Source organism: Hyla sarda, chromosome 9 (genome assembly GCF_029499605.1).
Source record: "Hyla sarda isolate aHylSar1 chromosome 9, aHylSar1.hap1, whole genome shotgun sequence".
NCBI lineage: Eukaryota > Metazoa > Chordata > Amphibia > Anura > Hylidae > Hyla > Hyla sarda.
This window is the reverse complement of record NC_079197.1, coordinates 87,581,075-87,602,213: the sequence shown is the minus strand read 5'-3', so window position 1 is coordinate 87,602,213 and position 21,139 is coordinate 87,581,075. Positions and strand designations below refer to the sequence as shown.

Here is a 21,139-nt window from a genome sequence, read left to right as displayed (position 1 = left end):
GGTTCAATGATGTTTTGGGGTTGTTTTGCTGCCTCTGGCACTGGGTGCGTTGAATGTGTGCAAGGCATCATGAAATCTGAGGATTACCAACGGATTTTGGGTCGCACTGTACAGCCCAGTGTCAAAAAGCTGGGTTTGCGTCTTGAGATCTTGGGTCTTCCAGCAGGACAATGATCCCAAACATACGTCAAAAAGCACCCAGAAATGGATGGCAACAAAGCGCTGGAGAGTTCTGAAGTGGCCTGTAATGAGTCCAGATCTAAATCCCATTGAACACTTGTGTAGAGATCTTAAAATTGCTGTTGGGAAAAGGTGCCCTTCCAATAAGAGAGACCTGGAGCAGTTTACAAAGGAAGAGTGGTCCAACATTCTGGCTGAGAGGTGTAAGAAGCTTATTGATGGTTATAGGAAGCGACTGATTTCAGTTATTAAGCTAAGGGTGCCAATAATTTTGTCCAGCCCATTTTTGGAGTTTGGTGGGACATTATGTCCAATTTGCATTTTCTTTCTCTTTTTTTATTTAAATTTTTTTGTTTCGTTCCAATACACACAGAGAATAAACATGTGTATAGCAAAATATGAGTTACTGCAATCCTTTTCTGTGAGAAATGCTTCATTTTCTTGAAAAATTTCATGGGTGCCAACATTTACGGCCATGACTGTAGCTGTCACTGTGGGTCATTCAGCTTTCACAGACTGCTAAATGTCTGATCAGCTTCTTTGTCATTTAGGAGTCAGAGGAAGCTTTGGCTGTTCAAGCATGCTGGGAGTTTTAGTTTTGCAACAGCTGGAGCTGCAGTGTTTATAATGCACTGTGTTATATCAGTGTTGCCTTTAGCTGTTGCTAATCTACAACTCCCAGCATGTCCACACATTATTTTGTCCGTAGTTTTGCAAGAGCTGGAGACACACAGCTCTAAATTAGAGTTTTACAAAGATTTTATCCCCAGTTGTTGCAAAACTACAACTCTTATCATGGGAGTTGTAGTTTAGGCTGTAGTGGTGCAGTGGGGATCCCAACACACTTTACGGCCAGTATCCAGTATGCTGTCAAATACAGAGTAGTCTGTCTGCATAAAGATAGGTGACCCCGAGTGGCAGCTATTTTTTTTATTTTGTAGTAAAATTTGACGTTTTCTTAATATACATTTATTTGTGGCTGTATCAACTGTATTGTTTGATTACTTTGTTTGTATCTTATTTTATGTATGTACTACGAAAATAATAAAATATATTTAAACGTAAAAAAAAAATATACATTTATTTTATCAGTAGTACTACAATACTACAAAGTAATAAAAAGTTTTTCATAATGACAGTGCCTCTTTAACCATATACTTTCTTATGGTTTCAGCTTAAGATTCCAGAATGGGTGGTTAACCTGCGTCATAGCGCAACTCATGGAAAGTTGCCCAAACTAAGCCTCTGCCGCAAAGGTAAGTATGCTTAATGGCTGCTTTTATTAAAGGTGATGTCAAAGACAGTCTTTGTTTATAATATCTTTTTTGGGCATCTATAGGAGAACCATCCCCTTCCGTTCATATCCTGTTCTCTCTCTAGGCACCAGTCCTTAACCCCTTCCAGCAAATGGACGTTTATGAACGCCCATTTTTCCTGTCACTTATGGCAAATGAATGTTCATAAACGTCCAATACATTTTCTATCACCATGTCAGTTGGTATGGTGATAGAAATGTCATCTCAGCTGTTCTGGACAGCTGACCTAAGACCCTATGCAGCTGGGGACCAATAAGAATGGTCCCCTTCTGATCGTTGCCATTAGTCAGTCAGTTAGTGACTAACTTATGATAAGGACTTGCGGGGTTCCGGGCTGATCGGTTCTCTGGTGACCCGATCGCCCGAAAAATAGGGATGATCGGAGCTGTCTCTGATCATCCTGAAGGATAGGAGCGAGGTGGCAGCTGCCACCTCGCTCCTATCCCCTGCCATTGGTCCTTAGGACAAACTGACCAGTGGCAGGAGGGGGGGGGCGGGGGTTAAAGTTGAAATCCCAGCCATGCTCTGCCCTGGATGTCGGGGCAAAGAGGGGGGGGGGGGGGGGGGGGGAGATTGCGGCAGGTGCCAGGACCGGCGATCCCGGCAGGGTCAGCAGTAAAGATCAGCGGTAAGTGATCTTCACTGCTGCATTCCAGGAGTTGCCAAACTACAACTCCCAGCAAGCCCAGGCCAAGCCGAAGGCTGTCTGGGCATGCTGGGAGTTGTAGTTTTGCAACATCTGGAGGGCCAAAGTTTGGATACCACTGTTCAGTGGTGTCCAAACTGTAGCCCTTCCAGATGTTGCAAAACTACAACTCCCAGCATGCCCAGACAGTCTGGGCATGCTGGAAGTTGTAGTTCTGTAGCATCTGGTCTTTCAGATGTTGCAGAACTTCAACTCCAAGCATGCCTGGACAGTCTGGGCATGCTTGGAGTTGAAGTTTTGCAGCATCTGGAGGGCTACAGTTAGGACACCACTGCACAGTGGAGTCCAAACTGTGGCCCTCCAGATGTTGCAAAACTACAACTCCCAACATGTCCTTCGGCTGTCTGGGCATGCTCGGAGTTGTAGTTTTACAACTGGAGGCACACTGGTTGGGAAACACTGAGTTAAAGGAGAACTCCAGAATATAAAAATTGTCCCTCATACTGCGGGCAGTAAAAAAACGAAAGATGTTCATACCTTCCTCCGCTCCCCCGGTGCCTCCGGTAACCGCCTCCGATCTCCGCCGCGATCCTCTTCCTGGTTGAGCTGAGAGTTGTAGTTTTTGCAACGGCTGAAGGCACACTGGTTGTGAAGTTTGTTTCCTAAAAAGTGTTTTGCAACCAGTGTACCTCCAGCTGTGGCAAACAACTCCCAGCATGCACTGAGAGACCATACATGCTGGGAGTTGTAGTTGGCAAACAGCTGGAGGCACACTGGTTGTGAAACACTGAGTTACGTAACAAACTCTGTTTTGCAACCAGTGTGCCTCCAGCTGTTGCATAACTACAACCCCCAGCATGCACAGACAGCCTAAGGCCATACTGGTAGTGGTAGTTTTGCAACAGGGTACATTCACACGGGCAGGTTTACAGCAAGTTTCTTGCTACAAGTTTGAGATGAGGCAGATTTTCCGCTGCAGCTCAAACTCTCTGTTAACCCGTCCATGTGAGTGTACCCTAAAACACTACACAACACTTACACAAAATAAAGGGTAAAACATTACATATACACAGTATCCCCTGCGCCCCCCCCCCCCCAAATAAAATAAAAAAATTCTCGTATGACACTGTTTGCAAAACGGAGCCTCCAGCTGTTGCAAAACAACTCCAAGTATTGCCGGACAGCCTTTCACTTTCCAGGCATGCTGGAAGTTTTGCAACAGCTGGAGGCACTCTGTTTGGGAAACACTGCTGTAGGGTATTTTTGGTATTTGAGGCAAGTGTAATTCTTGCATCTGGGTCCACCCCTAAGCAAATCCCTAATTTAGTCCTCAAATGCACATGGTGCTCTCTCACTTCGGAGCCCTGTCGTATTTCAAGGCAACAGTTTAGAGCCACATATGGGGTATGATCCAGAGGAGGAGATTTTAGCTCAGTCCCCATGTTGTAACATGGATGGATCACGGTCCGCTGTGACACTGTCTGTAGACGGTGTCAGATCAGAGCGCTGCAAACAGATCTCCGTGATCAGGTTCATCCTTGCATAGAATGCGATAAAAACCATTACAAATAGGGACTGTAATTTTAAGCACACACTGCCACCTAGTGGAAACTCTGAGTACAAAAATTATTATTTTGGAATTTATTAAAAGCTAAGTTCTATTCAGGGTTTCCCCGAGGGGATATATATCCCCAAGGTTGTTGTTCAATATATATGCCCGTAGACCCTCTAGGGGGTATTTGTTAATTTATTACATATGGGGTATATCTGTACTCAGGAGAAATTGCTTAACAAACTTTGGGGGGCTTTTTCTCCTTTTACCCCTTATGAAAAGGTAAAGTTGGGGTCTACTACAGCATGTTAGTGTAAAATATAAATAAATCACTTTTTTACACTAACATGCTGGTGTTGCCCCAAACTTTTCATTTTCACAAGAGGTAAAAGGAAAACAAGACCCACAAAAGTTGTGCATTTTCTTCTGAGTACGGAAATTTCCCATATGTGGACATAAAATGCTCAGCTCAGGAGTGAGAGTGCACCATGTACATTTGAGGTGATTTGCACAGGGGTGGCTGATCGTTACAGCGGTTCTGACCTAAACACAAAAAAAAAACACCCACATGTGACCCAATTTTGGAAACTACACCCCTCACGGAACGTAAAAAGGGGTATAGTGAGCCTTAACACCCCACAGGTGTTTTCGTTTAGTTTTTCACTAAATGCTGGTGTTATCCCAAATTTTTCATTTTCACAAGGGGTAATAGGAAAAAATCCCCCCCCCAAATTTGTAACACCATTTCTTCTGAGTATATAAATACCCCATGTGTAGATGTAAAGTGCTCTGCTGGTAAACTACAATGCTCAGAAGAGAAGGAGCTCCATTGGTCTTCTGGAGAGAGAATTTGGCTGGAATTTACAAAGCCCCCATAGTGCCAGAACAATGCCCTCCCCCCCCCCCCATTTTGGAAACTACACCCCTCAAGGAATTTAATAAGAGGTGCAGTGAGCATTTACACCCCACTTACATTTACACCCAGCATTTACACCCCTATCACCCCAAGGAGATAAATAACACCTCCACTTTTTTTTTCCTTTTTTGCCCCCCATTTGTTATGGTAGTGTTGTATCACGTACTACTAATACATAATTGTATCAGCAGTGTGTGTTTTATCATTGGGATTGTAGTATGATAGAAGGCTAGGCACATGTATTTTGCTTTCAGTATATGTGGGAATTTTGAAAGGGGATATTTATTCTATCCAGATACACTTTGTTTTTGTTTTTTTCTGGCATCTGCCTTTCCTTTTTTACGTGTGTTTTATTTTATTTTTTTATGTATTCTTTGTGTACTTAAAGGGACTATGAAAGGTGACATAAGATAGATTCACAAAATAGCATTTAGTCAGACAACCGCATCATAACAGCATCCCTCCCACCCCCATATCAAATCAGAGGAAGGAACCAAGATGGCGGATAGTCAATACATGGCATGTTAATTATACTGAATATATACCAGGCATACATAAAATCTTAATACATTGTTCTTTAATAAATGCCTATAATTTTAGCTGTACCTTTTTTGGTTTGTGCACAGTCTGTTTTGCTGCACTCTACAAGACACGTGTTCTTTTTTGTTTGAGTAGGTTGGGACTTTGTGATGGATTGGCTGAGACGTGAATATTGGTCCCGTCAGCTGGGGAACTCCGCAAATCCCCAGTGGATGTCTGAAGATAGCCTTGATTCTGAAGAAAATGAAGACTTTCTTCCCACTTTGTCTTTAAAAGAACAGAAGCAACATGCTCTCACTGGTTAGTAACCTGCAGTCTGCCACTACTGCACACAGGATTTAGGACTGTTTTTTTTTTTTTTTCTTTCTCTTATCATTATGTTATAAACATATGAAATGACCAAATAGATACAGAAGTATAAAAGGGTTATAAAGCTATTCTCCTGCTCTTTAAATCCATTGGACCATAGCAGTGTTTCCCAAGCAGGGTGCCTGCAGCTGTTGCAAAACTACAACTCTCAGCATGCCCGGACAGCTGAAGGCTGTCCGGGCATGCTGGGAGTTGTAGTTTTGGAACAGCTGCAGGCACCCTGCTTGGGAAACACTGGACCATAGTGATAGCCTCTAAATGGAGAAAGCCTTGGATAGTATGAAACTCCTTGTAGATTTCATGAGGTACCTAACCTAGAAAATTACAAAACATTCTAGAAGAGCATCCCAAAAAAAAAATATTTTTGGACTTTCCAAGTATTTTTTTATAGTGATATTTAACCTATAACATTAATAACACCTCTCATAAATGTCTGATAGGTGTGATAAGCGCTTGTAGACATGGGAGTGTTTTCCAGTACTTGCTGGGTGGCAGCAGTGGCTGCGTCCTTTAAGGGGTTACTATACGTAAATCATATATTAGGGGCCTTATTTTTGCCTGTCCAATTGTACATTGTAATGGCACCTCTCTATTTACCCTAAAATTATTGAAAAATTATTTTGGGGGGGGATTGAAGGGGGGGAAAAAAAAGCAATTTTGTAACTTTTAGGGTGTTTCATTTTGACGCAGTGCACATTACAGTAAAGCTGACATGTTATCTTTATTCTATGGGTTAAATCGATTATGATACCCACGTTTACATGCTTTTCTATTACTGTACTATTTTGATGGTAGGGTCACGTGTAGCTTATAGGCAGCGTATTTCACACTGCACAAAACCTGCCACACAGCAGGAAATACACTGCATGTTCTCCCATGAGCAGACATATATGGCTACCTGGCACCAGCACTGTGTTAGCATAATGTATGCTTTTTTTTTTTTTTTACTGGGATGTTATATAACCAATAATCAGCAATTTTGTAATTTGGTCATAATTTTATTTTATTTTTTTCAAGTTTACACTATTCACTGTACAGGATCATTAACATTATATTTTAATAGTTCGGACATTTCTGCACACAACGATACCTTGTATGTATATTTATTTTTGCTAAATGGGGAAGGGTGCTTATTTTTAAACACTTTCCTAAGAAGACCACTGCAATCACTCTGTGGGTGGTCCGATAAGTGTCCCCAAAGCTGATTGGCATAAATCACGTTATTTAAAGGGTTAAAGTGGTACTCCTCCCCTAGACATCTTATCTCCTATCCAAAGGATAGGGGATAAGATGTTTGATCGCGGGGGTCCCGCAACTGGGGACCCCTGCGATCTCCCTGCTGCACCCGACGTTTGTTTAGAGTGTCGGGTGCAGCACTGGAGGCTCGTGACGTCACTGCCACGTCCCCTAAAGTCAAGTCTATGGGAGAGGGTGTAACGGCCATCACGCCCCCTCCCTTAAACTAGCATTGAGGGGCGTGGGCCTTGACGTCACGAGCCTCCGCATCGCCAGTCATCCGGCACGGAGCAAAGCTCGCTCCATGCACCGGATGTCTGGGGTGCCGTAGCTGAGATCGCGGGGGTCCCCAGTAGCGGGACCCCCATGATCAGACATCTTATCCAAAGGATAGGGGATAAGATGTCCAGGGGCGGAGTACCCCTTTAATGGTGGATAGAGATGAGCGAATTTACAGTAAATTCGATTTGCCACGAACTTCTCGGCTCGGCAGTTGCTGACTTATCCTGCGTAAATTATTCAGCTTTCAGGTGCTCCGGTGGGCTGGAAAAGGTGAATACAGTCCTAGGAGACTCTTTCCTTAGAATGTATCCACCTTTTCCAGCCCACCGGAGCACCTGAAAGCTGAACTAATTTATGCAGGATAAGTCATCAACTGCCGAGCCGAGAAGTTCGTGGCGAATCGAATTTACTGTAAGTTCGCTCATCTCTAATGGTGGATATCAGTGGGATTACATAATGTGTCCTCTAAGGTTTATTCTTGAATGCTTTTTTTTTTAAACAAAAACTGAACAGCCTGCCATTTTTCTGCATTTATTGTGTCCCCTACGTACATCTGGTGTTTTAGTGAGAAGTAGGGGCCAGCTAAAAGGAAACTTATGAGCCTTTTACAAACTAGAAAGTGTACTGGTTGTTTCCCACTTGGGCCCTGGAGTCTTAGGGGGTTCTAAAAGGTTTCTCTGCTTCATGGAGGAACTAGTACCCCCATACAGACATTGCATTGGGGCCTATGATCTTCAGGTTGTGTCTCTTGGGACACTCCCACCACCAAAAAAAAAAATTAGACCTTAAAGCAGTGTTTCCCAACCAGGGCGCCTCCAGCTGTTGCAAAACTACAAATCCCAGCATGCCCGGACAGCCTTTGGCTGTCCGGGCATGCTGGGAGTTGTAGTTTTGCAACAGCTGGAGGCCCCCTGGTTAGGAAACTGTGCCTTAAAGAGTGGGGCTTATGAAGCCTGTAAAGCTCCTCTTCCTTTCTCCAGCACATCGTATGCGTCCTGCCTACTTTCAGTCGGATTGTAATTGTTTCCACCATTTTGGTCCGGTCAGCAATTAGTGTCAGTGTTGACCGTATATTGACACTCTGTTGTCAATTTTTCTTTTTTTATTACACTTTCCAGAGGAATAACAGGAAAAGCATGATGCAAGGTTCCAAGAAAAGATGTTGCCACATAGTTCTGTGATGGGGGAATACAAGTATTTAGTAACACAAACATTTCAGTAAAAAAGACAGGTGCTCTTTAGGATATTCCATTTTTTTGGGCCCATTGGCCCAGATTTATCAAACTGTGTGAGAGAAAATGTGGAGGGATTTCCTCACAGCAACCAATCACAGCTCAGCTAACAAGCTGTGGTAAAGTGAAAGCTGAGCTGTGATTGGTTGCTGTGGAAAAATCACTACATTTTTACCCTCAGTTTGATAAATTTGGGCCATTGTGTATTGAAGGAGTAACTTATCTCCACAGAATATCATGTGACTGGGCTCTGTGACTGAGGTGGGTTTTGTCTAATACAATCTATTGTTCTCATTAGCGGTTAATATTGGCTTTCCACCGGGGATTTCCCGCCTCACCACTTCTGCAATGTAAGCTGTATGTGTTTACTCTGCTTCACCAGGAAACTGATAACATGAATGTCTGACTGCTTTTATGCTAGTTCTTTCTGGCAGATAGCATAGTCCAGTTTTTAATTCTTGTTTACTTTTTTACTTCCTTACAGCAAAACTTCGGGAGACTTTACAATCCTACACAAGTGAGCAGTTCAAGGTACAGTCCCTATTGCTCTTCCTCCCAGTACTATACACCTGTCAATACATGGTTATTTCCCAACATGCACAAAAGATGTGCATCGACTAGGGAATTCCAGACAAGGCATTTTCGTTATGAATCATTTGGCTATAATGTATCCTACACAGGAAATGGTTTGTGTTTCACCCGGTCTGACTCTGCTACAGTAAACCATCTTATCGATGCCTCTGTAGCTGCAGGAGTACAACAGATTGAGGTGTCCAAGTGGAACACATCATATGCTATTATCATTATAAAGTGTGAGCTATAGATATACACTGGTGTAAAAATGATCAATTAAACAACCACTCACTATGGAGCAGGTAAGGGGCCCTTAACCCCTACAGGTTAACTTTCGTTTTCCCTGTCCTGCCCACCCACAATAGGTGAGGCAGGACGGGGTCCGGCGCCGAAGATCCACTTACCGATCCGGGCGGACGATGGAGGCTGCGAGCGACGGAGATCGACGGGGGCGACGATGTCGTGCGGCTGGATCGTACGGAAGTCGGTGAGTTGCCTAGAAACATCTGGGGGGCTACAGCTTGAGACCATTATACAGTGGTCTCTAAACTGTAGCCCTCCAGATCTTGCAAAACTTTAACTCCTAGCATGCCCAAACAGCTGTTTGCTGTCTGGGCATGCTGGGATTTGTAGTTTTGCAACAGCTGGAGGACCACAGTTTGGAGATCACTTTGCAGTGTTCTCTAAAACTGTAGCCCTCCAAATGTTGCTAAACTACAAATCCCAGCATGCCCAAACAGCTGTCTCAGCATGCTGGGAGTTGTAGTTGTGTACCTCCAGCTATTGCATAACTAAATCTCTCATCATGCCCTTTGGCGATCAGTACATGCTGGGAGTTGCTGGAGTGCAACAGCTGGAGGCACACTGGTTGGAAAATAGTTAGGTAAAAGAACCTAACTGAAGGTATTCCAACCAGTGTGCCTCCAGCTGTTGCAAAAGTACAACTCCCAGCATGTACTGATCGCCGAAGGGCATGCTCAGAGATGTAGTTATGCAATAGCTGGAGGTACACAACTGGAGGCTCCCTGTTTGGGAATCACTGGCATAAAATACCCCTATGTCCACCCCTATGCAATCCCTAATTTAGTCCTCAAATGCGCGTGGAGCTCTCTCACTTCGGAGCCCTGTCGTATTTCAAGGAAACAGTTTAGGGCCACATATGGGGTATTTCCGTACTCGGGAGAAATTGCACTAAAAATTTTGGGGGGCTTTTTCCTTTTATCCCTTATGAAAAGGAAAAGTTGGGGGCTACACCAGCTTGTTAGTGTAAAACATTTTTTACACTAACATGCTGGTGTTGCCCCATACTTTTTTATTTTCACAAGCGTTAAAAGGAAAAAAAGACCCCCACAATTTGTAATGCAATTTTTCCTGAGTACGGAAATACCCCATATGTGGGCGTAAAATGCTCTGCGGGCGCATAACAAGGCTCAGGAGTTAGAGCGCACTATGTACATTTGAAGCCTAAATTGGTGATTTGCACAGGGGTGGCTGATTTTACAGCGGTTCTGACATAAATGCAAAAAAAAAAATACCCACATGTGACCCCATTTTGGAAACTACGCCCCTCACGGAATGTAATAAAGGGTATAGTGAGCCTTAACACCCCACAGGTGTTTAATGAATAGTCGTCAAACACCTGTGGGGTGTTAAGGCTCACTGGACCCCTTGTTACGTGCCTTGAGGGGTGTAGTTTCCAAAATAGTATGCCATGTGTTTTTTTTTTTTTATTTATTTATTTATTTATTTTTTTTGCTGTCCTGGCACCATAGTGGCTTCCTAAATGGGACATGCCCCCCAAAAACCATTTCAGGAAAAATTGCTTTGCAAAAGACAAATGTGACTCCTTCTCTTCTGAGCATTGTATTGTGCCCGCAGTGCACTTGACGTCCACATATGGGGTGTTTCCATACTCAGAAGAGATGGGGTTACAAATTTTGGGGGGCATTTTCTCCTATTACCCCTTGCAAAAATTGTAAATTTGGGGGAAAACTTGCATTTTGGTGAAAAAAAAAAAAAGAAATAATTTACACATCCAAATTTAACGAAAAGTCGTCAAACACCTGTGGGGTGTGAAGGCTCACTGTACCCCTTGTTACGTTCCTTGAGGGGTGTAGTTTCATAAATAGTATGCCATGTGACCCCGCCGAAGACTTGACATACACATATGAGGTATTTCCTTACTCGTGAGAAATTGGGTTACACATTTTAGGAAGATTTCTCTCCTTTTACCCCTTGTAAAAATTCAAAAACTGGGTCTACAAGAACATCCCAGTGTAAAAAATATGAAGATTTAAAATTTTCTCCTTCAATTTGCTGCTATTCCTGTGAAACACCCAAAGGGTTAACAAACCTTTTGAATGTCATTTTGAATACTTTGAAGGGTGTAGTTTTTTTTTTTTTTAAGTTTATTTATAACTTTTCACAAAACATACAAAACTATACACATAAAACATGGAAGACAAGATAGTCTGCCAGAGGCAGCCCCACTGTGAGGGGAAGTCAGTACAATACAACGTAGGGTAAAAATCTGAGGTCAGCCCCCTACCGGACATCAACACGTAGACATGGCAAAAAAAAATAACAATCAGTCACTCACCACACGCACACTCCCAGAAGCCCCCCACCTCCTTTAAGTCACATAACTCCCACTGGTAAACTATTCCGGAGAGGGCACCCGCTTCGGAGGAACCACCGATTCCTCATTCAGCAACCATGGCATCCATACCTGATCAAATTTCTTTGGGCAAGTACAGCTAGTATATAGGGTCCTATAATAGGGGACATAGCTATTAATCATATTAAACCACCGAGCCAATGGGGGGGAGAGACGTATCTTTCCAGGCCATGATTAGCACCTTACGGGCACAAAATAAGAGAAAACGAATAAGCAGCCTCCGATGTGTACCCGAGGCCAAATCATTAATTACTCCCAGCAGACACACAATAGGAGAGAACACAAAGGGAAAACCCAGATGATCTGCCAAAAACTGCAACACAGACCGCCAAAAGGGCTCAACACAGGGGCATGCCCACATAGTGTGAATTAGGATACCAGTCTCCATCCCACATCTAAAACATAGTTCTGAAGAAGAGATGCCCATCCTGCACAATTTCACTGGAGTATAATAGAGAAGTATAGCGAAGTATCAGTCTAGCCTGAATCAGTACATCCCTTGCACTAACCACCATAGGATAATGGGTAGTAGTGATTTTACGCCACTGTTCCTCCGACAGACCTGGAATATCCACCACCCACTTAACGTAGGCTAACTCAAAGGGATTAGGACCTACCAATTGCAACAATGTATATGCCTGAGTCAGGGGCTTAGCAAGGTCAGCAGTGGATGCAATTTGGATGCCTGAAGCAGCGCCTGACCCAAGCGCGGCAGCTTATTCTGCCAGTAAAAGGATCTCAGTATACCATTCAGCCTCTTAAAATATTTCTTAGGGGGGACTACAGGGGAGAGGTGGAAGAGATACAAAAACTTAGGTAAATAGATCATTTTAAAAATATTAATTCTACCCATTAGAGACAAGGGCAGGGAGTTCCACGAACGTAGCTTTGTATCAACGATGTCCAGAACTGGAGTCAGATTCAACCTCATGTAGTCTAATATACTGGCTGACACCTCCACCCCCAGGTACCTGAACTGGGACACCACCTGCAACCCCTGAAGGGAGGAAGGAACTGACACCGATCCCCCTGCCAAAGGCATGAGTGAGGATTTGCTCCAGTTGACCCTCAACCCTGAGAGGGAACTGAACTTATCAAGGAGAACATACAGAGAATTGAGGGAGTCCCCAGTATCAGCTAGATGAATCAGAGTGTCGTCAGCATACATAGAGACTTTCTCTTTAATAGACCCCCTAGGCAAGCCCCTAATTCCCACAGATTGGCGAATAGCCGCCACCATCGGCTCTATCGCTAGTGCAAATAAGAACGGGGACAGCGGCAACCCTGTCTTGTTCCCCTTCCCAGTTGGAAGGACTCTGACACTTCCAAATTAGTGCGAACCCTAGCTCTTGGGTTATCATAAAGTATGCGGACCCAAGCCCGGAACCGGGGATCAAACCCATGAACTCCTAAGACCCCCCAAATATACATCCATTCTACTGAATAAAAGGCCTTGTATATATCTAGGCTAACCACATAACCCCCAGAGTTGTCACCTTCTGCCTCCGCTATATTCAGATGTAAATGTTGCACATTAATGTCTGTAGCCCTATCTGACATGAAACCAGTCTGGTCTGGGTGAACAACAGCGGCTATAACCTTTCGTAGCCTATTGGCCAACACTTTTGCCAGGAGTTTGATATCTACATTTAGGAGCGAGATGGGTCTATATGAGTCAGGCAAAGTGGGATCTTTTCCTGGTTTGGGAAGGACCACAATCAGGGCCTCCCTCATGGAATCGGGAAGTCTCCCAGACTCCTAAATTACACTAAATAACTGTTGTAAAATAGGTATGAGCCGCTCCTCGTTCGCCCTATACCAGTACCCAATCATTCCATCTAACCCCGGGGTTTTTCCTGTCTGAAGGGAAGAAATAGCCATAGCAATTTCCTCATCCGATATCGGGGCATCCAAAGCTTCTGCCTGGGCCAAGGTCAGTGGGGTGAGAGGAAAGCCCTTCAAAAAAGGTACTAAGACTTCCGGTATACCTGACTGCTGACAGGGGTAGAGATTGCTATAAAAATCTTTAAACACAGCATTAATGACAATAGGATCTGACTCCAACACCCCAGCAGGCCCTCGAATACAGGGTATGGCAGCCATTGGTCTACTCTCCCTCGCCAAGTATGCCAACAGTCTACCGTTTTTGTCCCCAAATTCAAATATAGCAGCTTCTCTATCCACCAATATCTTTTGAATGCGTTCCTTCTGTAGTATCAGCAGTGTCCTTTGAGCTACCAACCATTTACGTTCATTATCAGGATTAGGATCCCTCACCACCTCTGCCTCCAGAACCCCAGTCTCTGACTTTAGAGCAATTTCCCTAGCGGCACATAACCTCCTCTGCCCCGACACTCCCACCATAAAGGCTCCCCTGACATGCGCCTTATATGCATCCCACTGAACCAATTCATCCGCACCAGAAACAATTGTGAGCCTCTAACAGGGACGCCGACACAACCCCCTCCCGAAGCCAGCCAGGGTGCATCCGCCAGAGGAGAGGCGTGGGCCTAGACACAAAGATATTAAGAGGGCCGAATGATCAGAGATCCCCCTAGTGGTATATCTGACATCGCTCACCAACGGCAGAAGATCTGAGGAAGCGTAAGCGAGGTCAATTCTAGAAAATGTCTTATGAACCGCTGAAAAAAATGAAAACACCCGGTCAGACGGATGCTTCCAGCGCCAAACCTCAGTAAATGATTATTTCAAACACCAATCATTCAGTCTAGCGGATCCCGGGTCAGCTGCTCCAGTGCGATCGACCATTTGGATCTGGGACTGCGTTGAAATCTCCTACGAATAATACAGGGAGAAATGGAAAAGTTAGTAATTTAGGGACCACACTATCCAAGACATCCAACTGAAAAGGAGGAGGAACATACAAAGACACCAAGAGAAAATGTGCCGCATGCAGGGAACACTGAATTATCACAAACCTGCCAAAATGATCACATGCTACTTGATCTATCACTATAGGAAGAGATTTAGTCACTAGAACAGAAACCTCCCTTGCCGAAGAAGAGTAGGAAGAAAAAAAACCTCGCTATCCAAGCCCGTTTCAAGGGGAGTATCTTCTTACCAGTCAAATGGGTTTCCTGTAGACAGATAATATGGGGAGACTTTTTTTTTAGCAAAATCAAGACGTAACGCTCTCTTAAATTTAGAATTAAGGCCTCTAACGTTCCAACTTAATATGTTAAGTGACCCCATTAGGAAGGAATATATAAATGGCCTGCAACACGGAGAAACCAGGTATACCTACCAGTAAACACCACTCCCTTAGGGGCCCTGGGTACACACTCCACACAAACCACCCACAAGACAAAGGACACAGCACGCATACCACTGCCAAGACAGACATAGGACAAGACAAACAGTCCAAACTCACAACATAGACACAACGACACCAAAACAAATGCAATACAGTTCAAATAGCAAAAATCAAGTATGGAGAGAAGGTGTCCGCTGGTAATCTTTCAGCCACTCCTCCAAAATGGCCACAGGATCAGAGCCCTCCGCTTTTTTAGGCAGTCCCACCAGCCTAATATTGTTACGTCTCAGCCTGTTTTCCATATCATCTGTTTTATCCAGCATTTGTTTAATTTTGCGCTGTACCGAGGTCATCTGTTCTGGTAAAGGGTGCAAGGTGTCCTCCACAGCCGACACCCTCTGCTCCACCTCTCCAGTGCGCTTCCTCAACTTCTGGGTCTCATGGCGTAAAATAACAAATTCTTGTCTGAGTTCATCAGCTTTTGATATCATCAGAGTTTGACACGAGGTAAAGGCTGCCAGAAGTTGATTAAACTTTTGATCAATAGACTCCACTTGGTATGAAACGCACGGGGGAGAGCCTCTCCTATCAGGGTAAGGACCACCCGAAAATATAGGAGGAGAGAGCTCCGGTCCCCCCCCCCCCTCCAGTAACTCAGGAGCCCTTGAAAAGCTGCTAAGGGATTGGGCCGCATGAGCGGAAAGCTTAGAGGCCGCCGGGGTGGAAGCTCGTGAGTCCCTTCCGGGGTGGCCTCCCCCTCTAAAGTGACTCATCAGATGAGGCAGCTTCCTCCGAAGAGTGTCTGGCTGCTTCAGCAGCCTGTTTTAGATTTTTTCGCCTTGTTCCTTGAGCCCGGCATGCTTCCTTAGGATCTGCAAGTGACCGCACACTTGATACCACAAAACGCAGAAGAATAGACTCTTTCTGAGGTTAATAGAAGGCAGGCCTCAGCCCCAGCAGGAGTTTTATGGTTAGCAGGTACTCCACACAAGATCCGGCAATGCAGGCAATGAAGGGGCTGATTCACAGGGCTAGTATAGCAGTGTCTCCCAGAGGCGCCCTCACAGGACAGTACAGCAGTAGTGTTATGGTTAGCAGGCTCTGCACACAAGATCCGGAAATGTAGGTAGTGAAAGGGTAAACCACAGGGCTAGTATAGCAGTGTGTCTCAGAGGCGCCCACACAGGACAGTCCAGCAGTAGATTTATGGTTAGCAGGCACTGTACATAAGAATCGGCAATGCAGGTAGTGAAAGGGTTAAACCACAGGGCTAGGATAGCAGTGTCCCATTCAAAGTAGCCCTGTCAGCACAGTCCAGCAGGGGGTTTACGGTTGGCAGGCACTCCACACAGGTTCCACACAGGTTCCAGGAATGCAGGCAATTTAGGGTTAAGCACAGGGTCAGTATATCAGCATCCCTCTCAGAGAAACCCCCACAGCACAGTCAAGCAGGGTATATGGGAGCAGGTCAGAACCCCCACTCCATCCAGATCAGCAGACTCTCAGGAGTTAATAGTCTATTTGTAATCCACACACCTGCAAATCGCTAGCAGGTAAAGGAGGAGAAGGTGAAGTGCACTTATCTGTAGGGGGGAGAGAGACACTGCAACCCCACGGCGTGTAATCTCCAGCGCTGCGGCCACAGCTTCACTACCAGTCAGCGCTTCCCGGGCGCGGGAGTCACCCCGGCAACCAGTGACTCCTCCCATGAAGGCCCCAATGGCGGACCAACTCCCAGTCCACTGTGTCCCTGCCAGGACAGCCGTTCCAGCTCCTGCCGCTGCCGGAGACACCTCCGCCTCCACTGCCAGCTGTTGGCTCCCCGGCGGCTCACCCCCGCTCCTCCCGATCTCGCCGACTGCCACCGGACCGCCGCACCGCCTGGAACAGCGCTCCTCCTCCCGCACCTGCGACTGGTATCTCCAGGATCAGCGGTACCTCCTCTCCATTCCATTCAGCTCTCCATTCGGCCATGCCTCCCCATGGGGTATTACTTCTAAGAAGGCCCTTCAGATCCACTTCAAAACAGAACTGGTCCCTGAAAAATTTCGATTTTGAAAATTTTGTGAAAAATTGGAAAATTGCTGCTATTCTTTGAAGCCCTCTGATGTCTTCCAAAAGTAAAAAAAAATGTCATCTTTATGATGCAAACATAATGTAGACATATTGTATTTTGTGAATTAAAATATGATTTATTTGGAATGTCTATTTTCCTTACAAGCAGAGAGCTTCAAAGTTAGAAAAATGAAAAATTTTCCATTTTTTCATCAAATTTTGGAATTTTTCACCAAGAAATGATGCAGGTATGAACAAAATCTTACCACTAACATAAAGTAGAATATGTCATGAAAAAACTATCTCGGAATCAGAAATGAAAGGTAAAAGCATCCCAGAGTTATTAATGCTAAACGTGAAAGTGGTCAGATGTGCAAAAAACGCTCTGGTCCTACATTGAAAATTGGCCTGGTCCTTAAGGGGTTAATACTACAGACGAAAAATACCCCTAAAATGTATTTATTTTTATTTTTTTTTACCATTAAAATAACCATCTTAAGGCCTCTTTCACACTACAGGTATCATCCTGTAAATAAACTCTGTTATTACTCCCTGCAAAAAGGCCTGAAAACGGCTGTCAAAAAATCCCATTCATGTCAATGAGATTGTTTTGAACATCCTTTTGCATTAGGCATGTCTGTTTTGACCAATATCAGTTATTTTTGCCAGCAGACAAGACAGTGCATGCACTAATTTTTGGTCCAGCAAAAAAAAGGTGAAAAACCGGACGTTATAATTTAACATTGAAGTAAAAAAAACAAAAAACCGTTATCAGTTATTGTCAGGTTCTTTAACATTTGTTTTTTGTACTGCATGCTCAGTACAGCTTTACAAAAAAGGTTAAAGATCTTTTATTTTTTAAATAAAAAACCCATTAAAAATAACGGATGATGGTCATCAGTTATCAACCGTTATTACCATTTATTGCATCCTTTTTTTTTTTTCTGTTTTTCATCCATTACTGTTATGGCAGTAAAATACGCCCTCGCGTCCCGTCACTTAAGGACGGAGGGTGTACCATATCTATCAGCAGGCATCCCGTGGCAATGCTTTAAGGGGGGGTCCTGAGACCCCCCCCCCCATGTCGGCGATCGCTGCAAATCGCCAGTCAATTCCCCCGCTCTGCCCACCGATCAAAGCAGGGGAGAAACAAGGGGGGAGCGGGGTGACCGGGCTTACCGAAGCGGCATCGGTGGCGGCGGGAGAGACAATCGGGCTGCGGAGACATCAGGAGTGCGTCCGGAAAGTGCGGTGGAGGAGGCTGCAGTGAAGATCGCTGGTAAGTGATCTTCACTGTGGCCTTCTAAAAGTTGCAAAACTACAACTCCCAGCATGCCCAGACAGCCAAAGGCATGCTGGGAATTGTAGTTTTGAAACATCTGGAGGGCTACAGTTGTTGCATAACTACTACTCCTAGCATGCCCACACTGTCCAGTCATGCTGGGAGTTGTAGTTCTGCAACATCTCAAGGGCCAGATATTGCATAACTACACCGCCCAGCATCCCTGACTGTCTGGACATGCTGGGAATTGTAGTTTTGCACCAGCTGTAGGCACACTGATTGGGAAACACTGAGCTAGAGTCTGTTTCCTAACTCAGTGATTCCAACCCGTGTCCCTCCAGCTGTTGCAAAACTACAACTCCCAGCATTTATGGTCTGTCGGTGCATTCTGGGAGTTGTAGTTTTGCAACAGCTGAAGGTTTGGGGTGCCCCCCACCCTCCCATGTGAATGTACAGGGTACATTCACACGGGCGGGTTTCCTTCAACAAGTTTGAGCTACTAAATTTTCCGCAGCTCAAACTTCCAGCGGAAAACTCACTGTGAACCCCCACCCCTGACACAAAATAAAAAGTAAAACACTACATATACCCCTACACAGTTAACCCCCCCCCCCCCCCCCCCCCCAATAAAAATGAAAAACGTCTCACACGGCAGTGTTTCTTAAATGGGGCCTTCAGCGGTAGCAAAACAACTCCCAGTATTGCCAGACAGCCATTGACTTTCCTGGCAGGCTGGGAGTTGTGCAACTGCTGGAGACACCCTGTTTGGGAAACACTGCCGTAGGGTTTTGGTGGAGCGAGCCCATCCTTGTATCCTGGTCTGCCCCTATTGCAAAGTCCTAATTTAGGCCTCAAATGCGCATGGCGCTTTCTGACTTCAGAGCCCTGTCGTATTTCAAGGCAACAGTTTAGGGCCACATATGGGGTATTTCTGTACTCCGGAGAAATTGTGTTACAAATTTTGGGAGGACTTTTCTCCTTTTATCCCTTATGAAAAGGAAAAGTTAAAGGCTACACCAGCATGTTAGTGTAAAAAAAAAAAGAAATAAATTATTACACTAACATGCTGGTGTTGCCCCATACTTTTCATTTTCACAAGAGGTAAAAGGAGAAAAAGACCCCCAAAATTTGTTACGCAATTTCTCCTGAGTACAGAAATACCCCATATGTGTACGTAAAATGCTCTGCGGACGTACAACATGGCTCAGGAGGGAGAGAGCGGTACTGACATAAACATAAAAGAATATATACCCACATGTGACCCCATTTTGGAAACTACACCCCTCACGGAACATAACAAGGGGTATAGTGGGCCTTTACACCACACAGGTCTTTGACAAATTTTCGTTAAAGTTGGACGTGAAAATATATATTTTTTTTTCCTGAAATGCTGGTGTTACCCCAAAATTTTCATTTTCACAAGGGGTAATAGGAAAAAAGCCTCCCAAAATTTGTAACCCCATTTCTTCTGAGTATGGAAGTACCCCGTATGTGGATGTAAAGTGCTCTGTGGGCGAACTACAATGCTCAGAATAGAAGGAGCACCATTGAGCTTTTGGAGAGAGAATTAGGCTGGAATTGAAGGCCGTGTGCGTTTACAAAGCCCCCATGGTGCCAGAGTATTGGACCCCCCCACATGTCACCCCATTTTGGAAATTACACCCCTCACTTATAGTAATAAGGGGTACAGTGAGTATTTACACCCCACAGGTGTCTGACGGATCTTTGGAGCAGTGGTCCGTGAAAATGAAAAATGTAATTTTTCATTTGCACAGCCCACTGTTCCAAAGATCTGTCAAACACCAGTGGGGTGTAAATGCTCACTGCACCCCTTATTAAATTCTGTGAGTGGTGTAGTTTCCAAAATGGGGTCACATGTGGGGGGGGAGGGGGGGTCCACTGTTATGGCACCATGGGGGGCTTTGTAAACACACATGGCCCCCGACTTCCATTCCAATCAAATTCTCTCTTCAAAAGCCCAATGGCGCTCCTTCTCTTCTGAGCATTGTAGTTCGCCCGCAGAGCACTTTACATCCACACATGGGGTATTTCCATACTCAGAAGAAATGGGGTTACACATTTTTGGGGGCTTTTTCTCCTATTACCCCAATTTTTTCATTTTCACAAGGGGTAACACCATCATTTTATTGAAGAAACCTTTTTTCAATTATTTTTACGTCCCAATTTAAAAAAGGTTTGTCAATCACCTGTGGGGTGTTAAGGCACACTGTACCCCTTGTTACCTTCCTTGAGGGCTGTAGTTTCCAAAATAGTATGCCATGTGAGGGTTTTTTGCTGTTTTGGCACCATAGGGGCTTCATAAATGTAACATGTCCCCCAAAAACCATTTCAGCTAAATTTGCTTTCCAAAAGCCAAATGGGGTTACAAATTTTGGGGGGCATTTTCTCCTATTAATCCTTGTGAAAGTGAAATGTTTGGGGTAACACCAGCATTTTAGTGTTAAAAATCAAATTTTTTATTTTCATGTCCGACTTTAACGAAAGTTCATCAATCACTTGTGGGGTATAATAACTCAATTTACCACTTATGTTCCTTGAGGGGTGTAGTTTCCTAAATAGTATGCCATGTGTGTTTTTATTTTTTTATTTATTTTTTTATTTTTTATACTCTTCTGGCATCATGGGGGCTTCCTAAATGTGACATGCCCTCCAAAAACCATTTCGGCAAAATTTGCTCTCCAGAGAAAATGAATTACAAGTTTTGGGGGCCTTTTTGACCTTTTACCCCTTGTAAAAATGAAACCACTGGGGCTACAATAACATGTTAGTGTAAAAAATTGAGATTTAGATTTTTCTCCTCCATTTTGCTGCTATTCCTGTGAAACACCTAAAGGGTTAACAAACTTTTTGAATACTTTGAGGGGTGCAGTTTTCATAATGTGGTCCATCATAGGTGATTTGCAGCATAAAGACCCTCAAACTTCTAAACTTGTCCCTGAAAAATTCTGAATTTGAAATTTTCATGGAAAATTGCTGCTATACTTTGAA

The 21,139-nt window shown here is 44.3% G+C and overlaps 1 protein-coding gene across 2 annotated transcripts in view; it reads left to right on the top strand.

Annotated features, from left to right (window-relative positions):
- Nucleotides 1-21,139, top strand: part of LAS1L (LAS1 like ribosome biogenesis factor) — a 62,156-nt gene that overhangs the window by 15,759 nt on the left and 25,258 nt on the right. For both annotated transcript variants that reach the window (XM_056538277.1, XM_056538276.1), the window contains exons 4-6: nucleotides 1,355-1,436; nucleotides 5,286-5,450; nucleotides 8,754-8,800. In XM_056538277.1, the coding sequence (XP_056394252.1) occupies nucleotides 1,355-1,436; nucleotides 5,286-5,450; nucleotides 8,754-8,800 (294 nt within the window). The remainder of the gene's footprint in view (nucleotides 1-1,354; nucleotides 1,437-5,285; nucleotides 5,451-8,753; nucleotides 8,801-21,139) is intronic.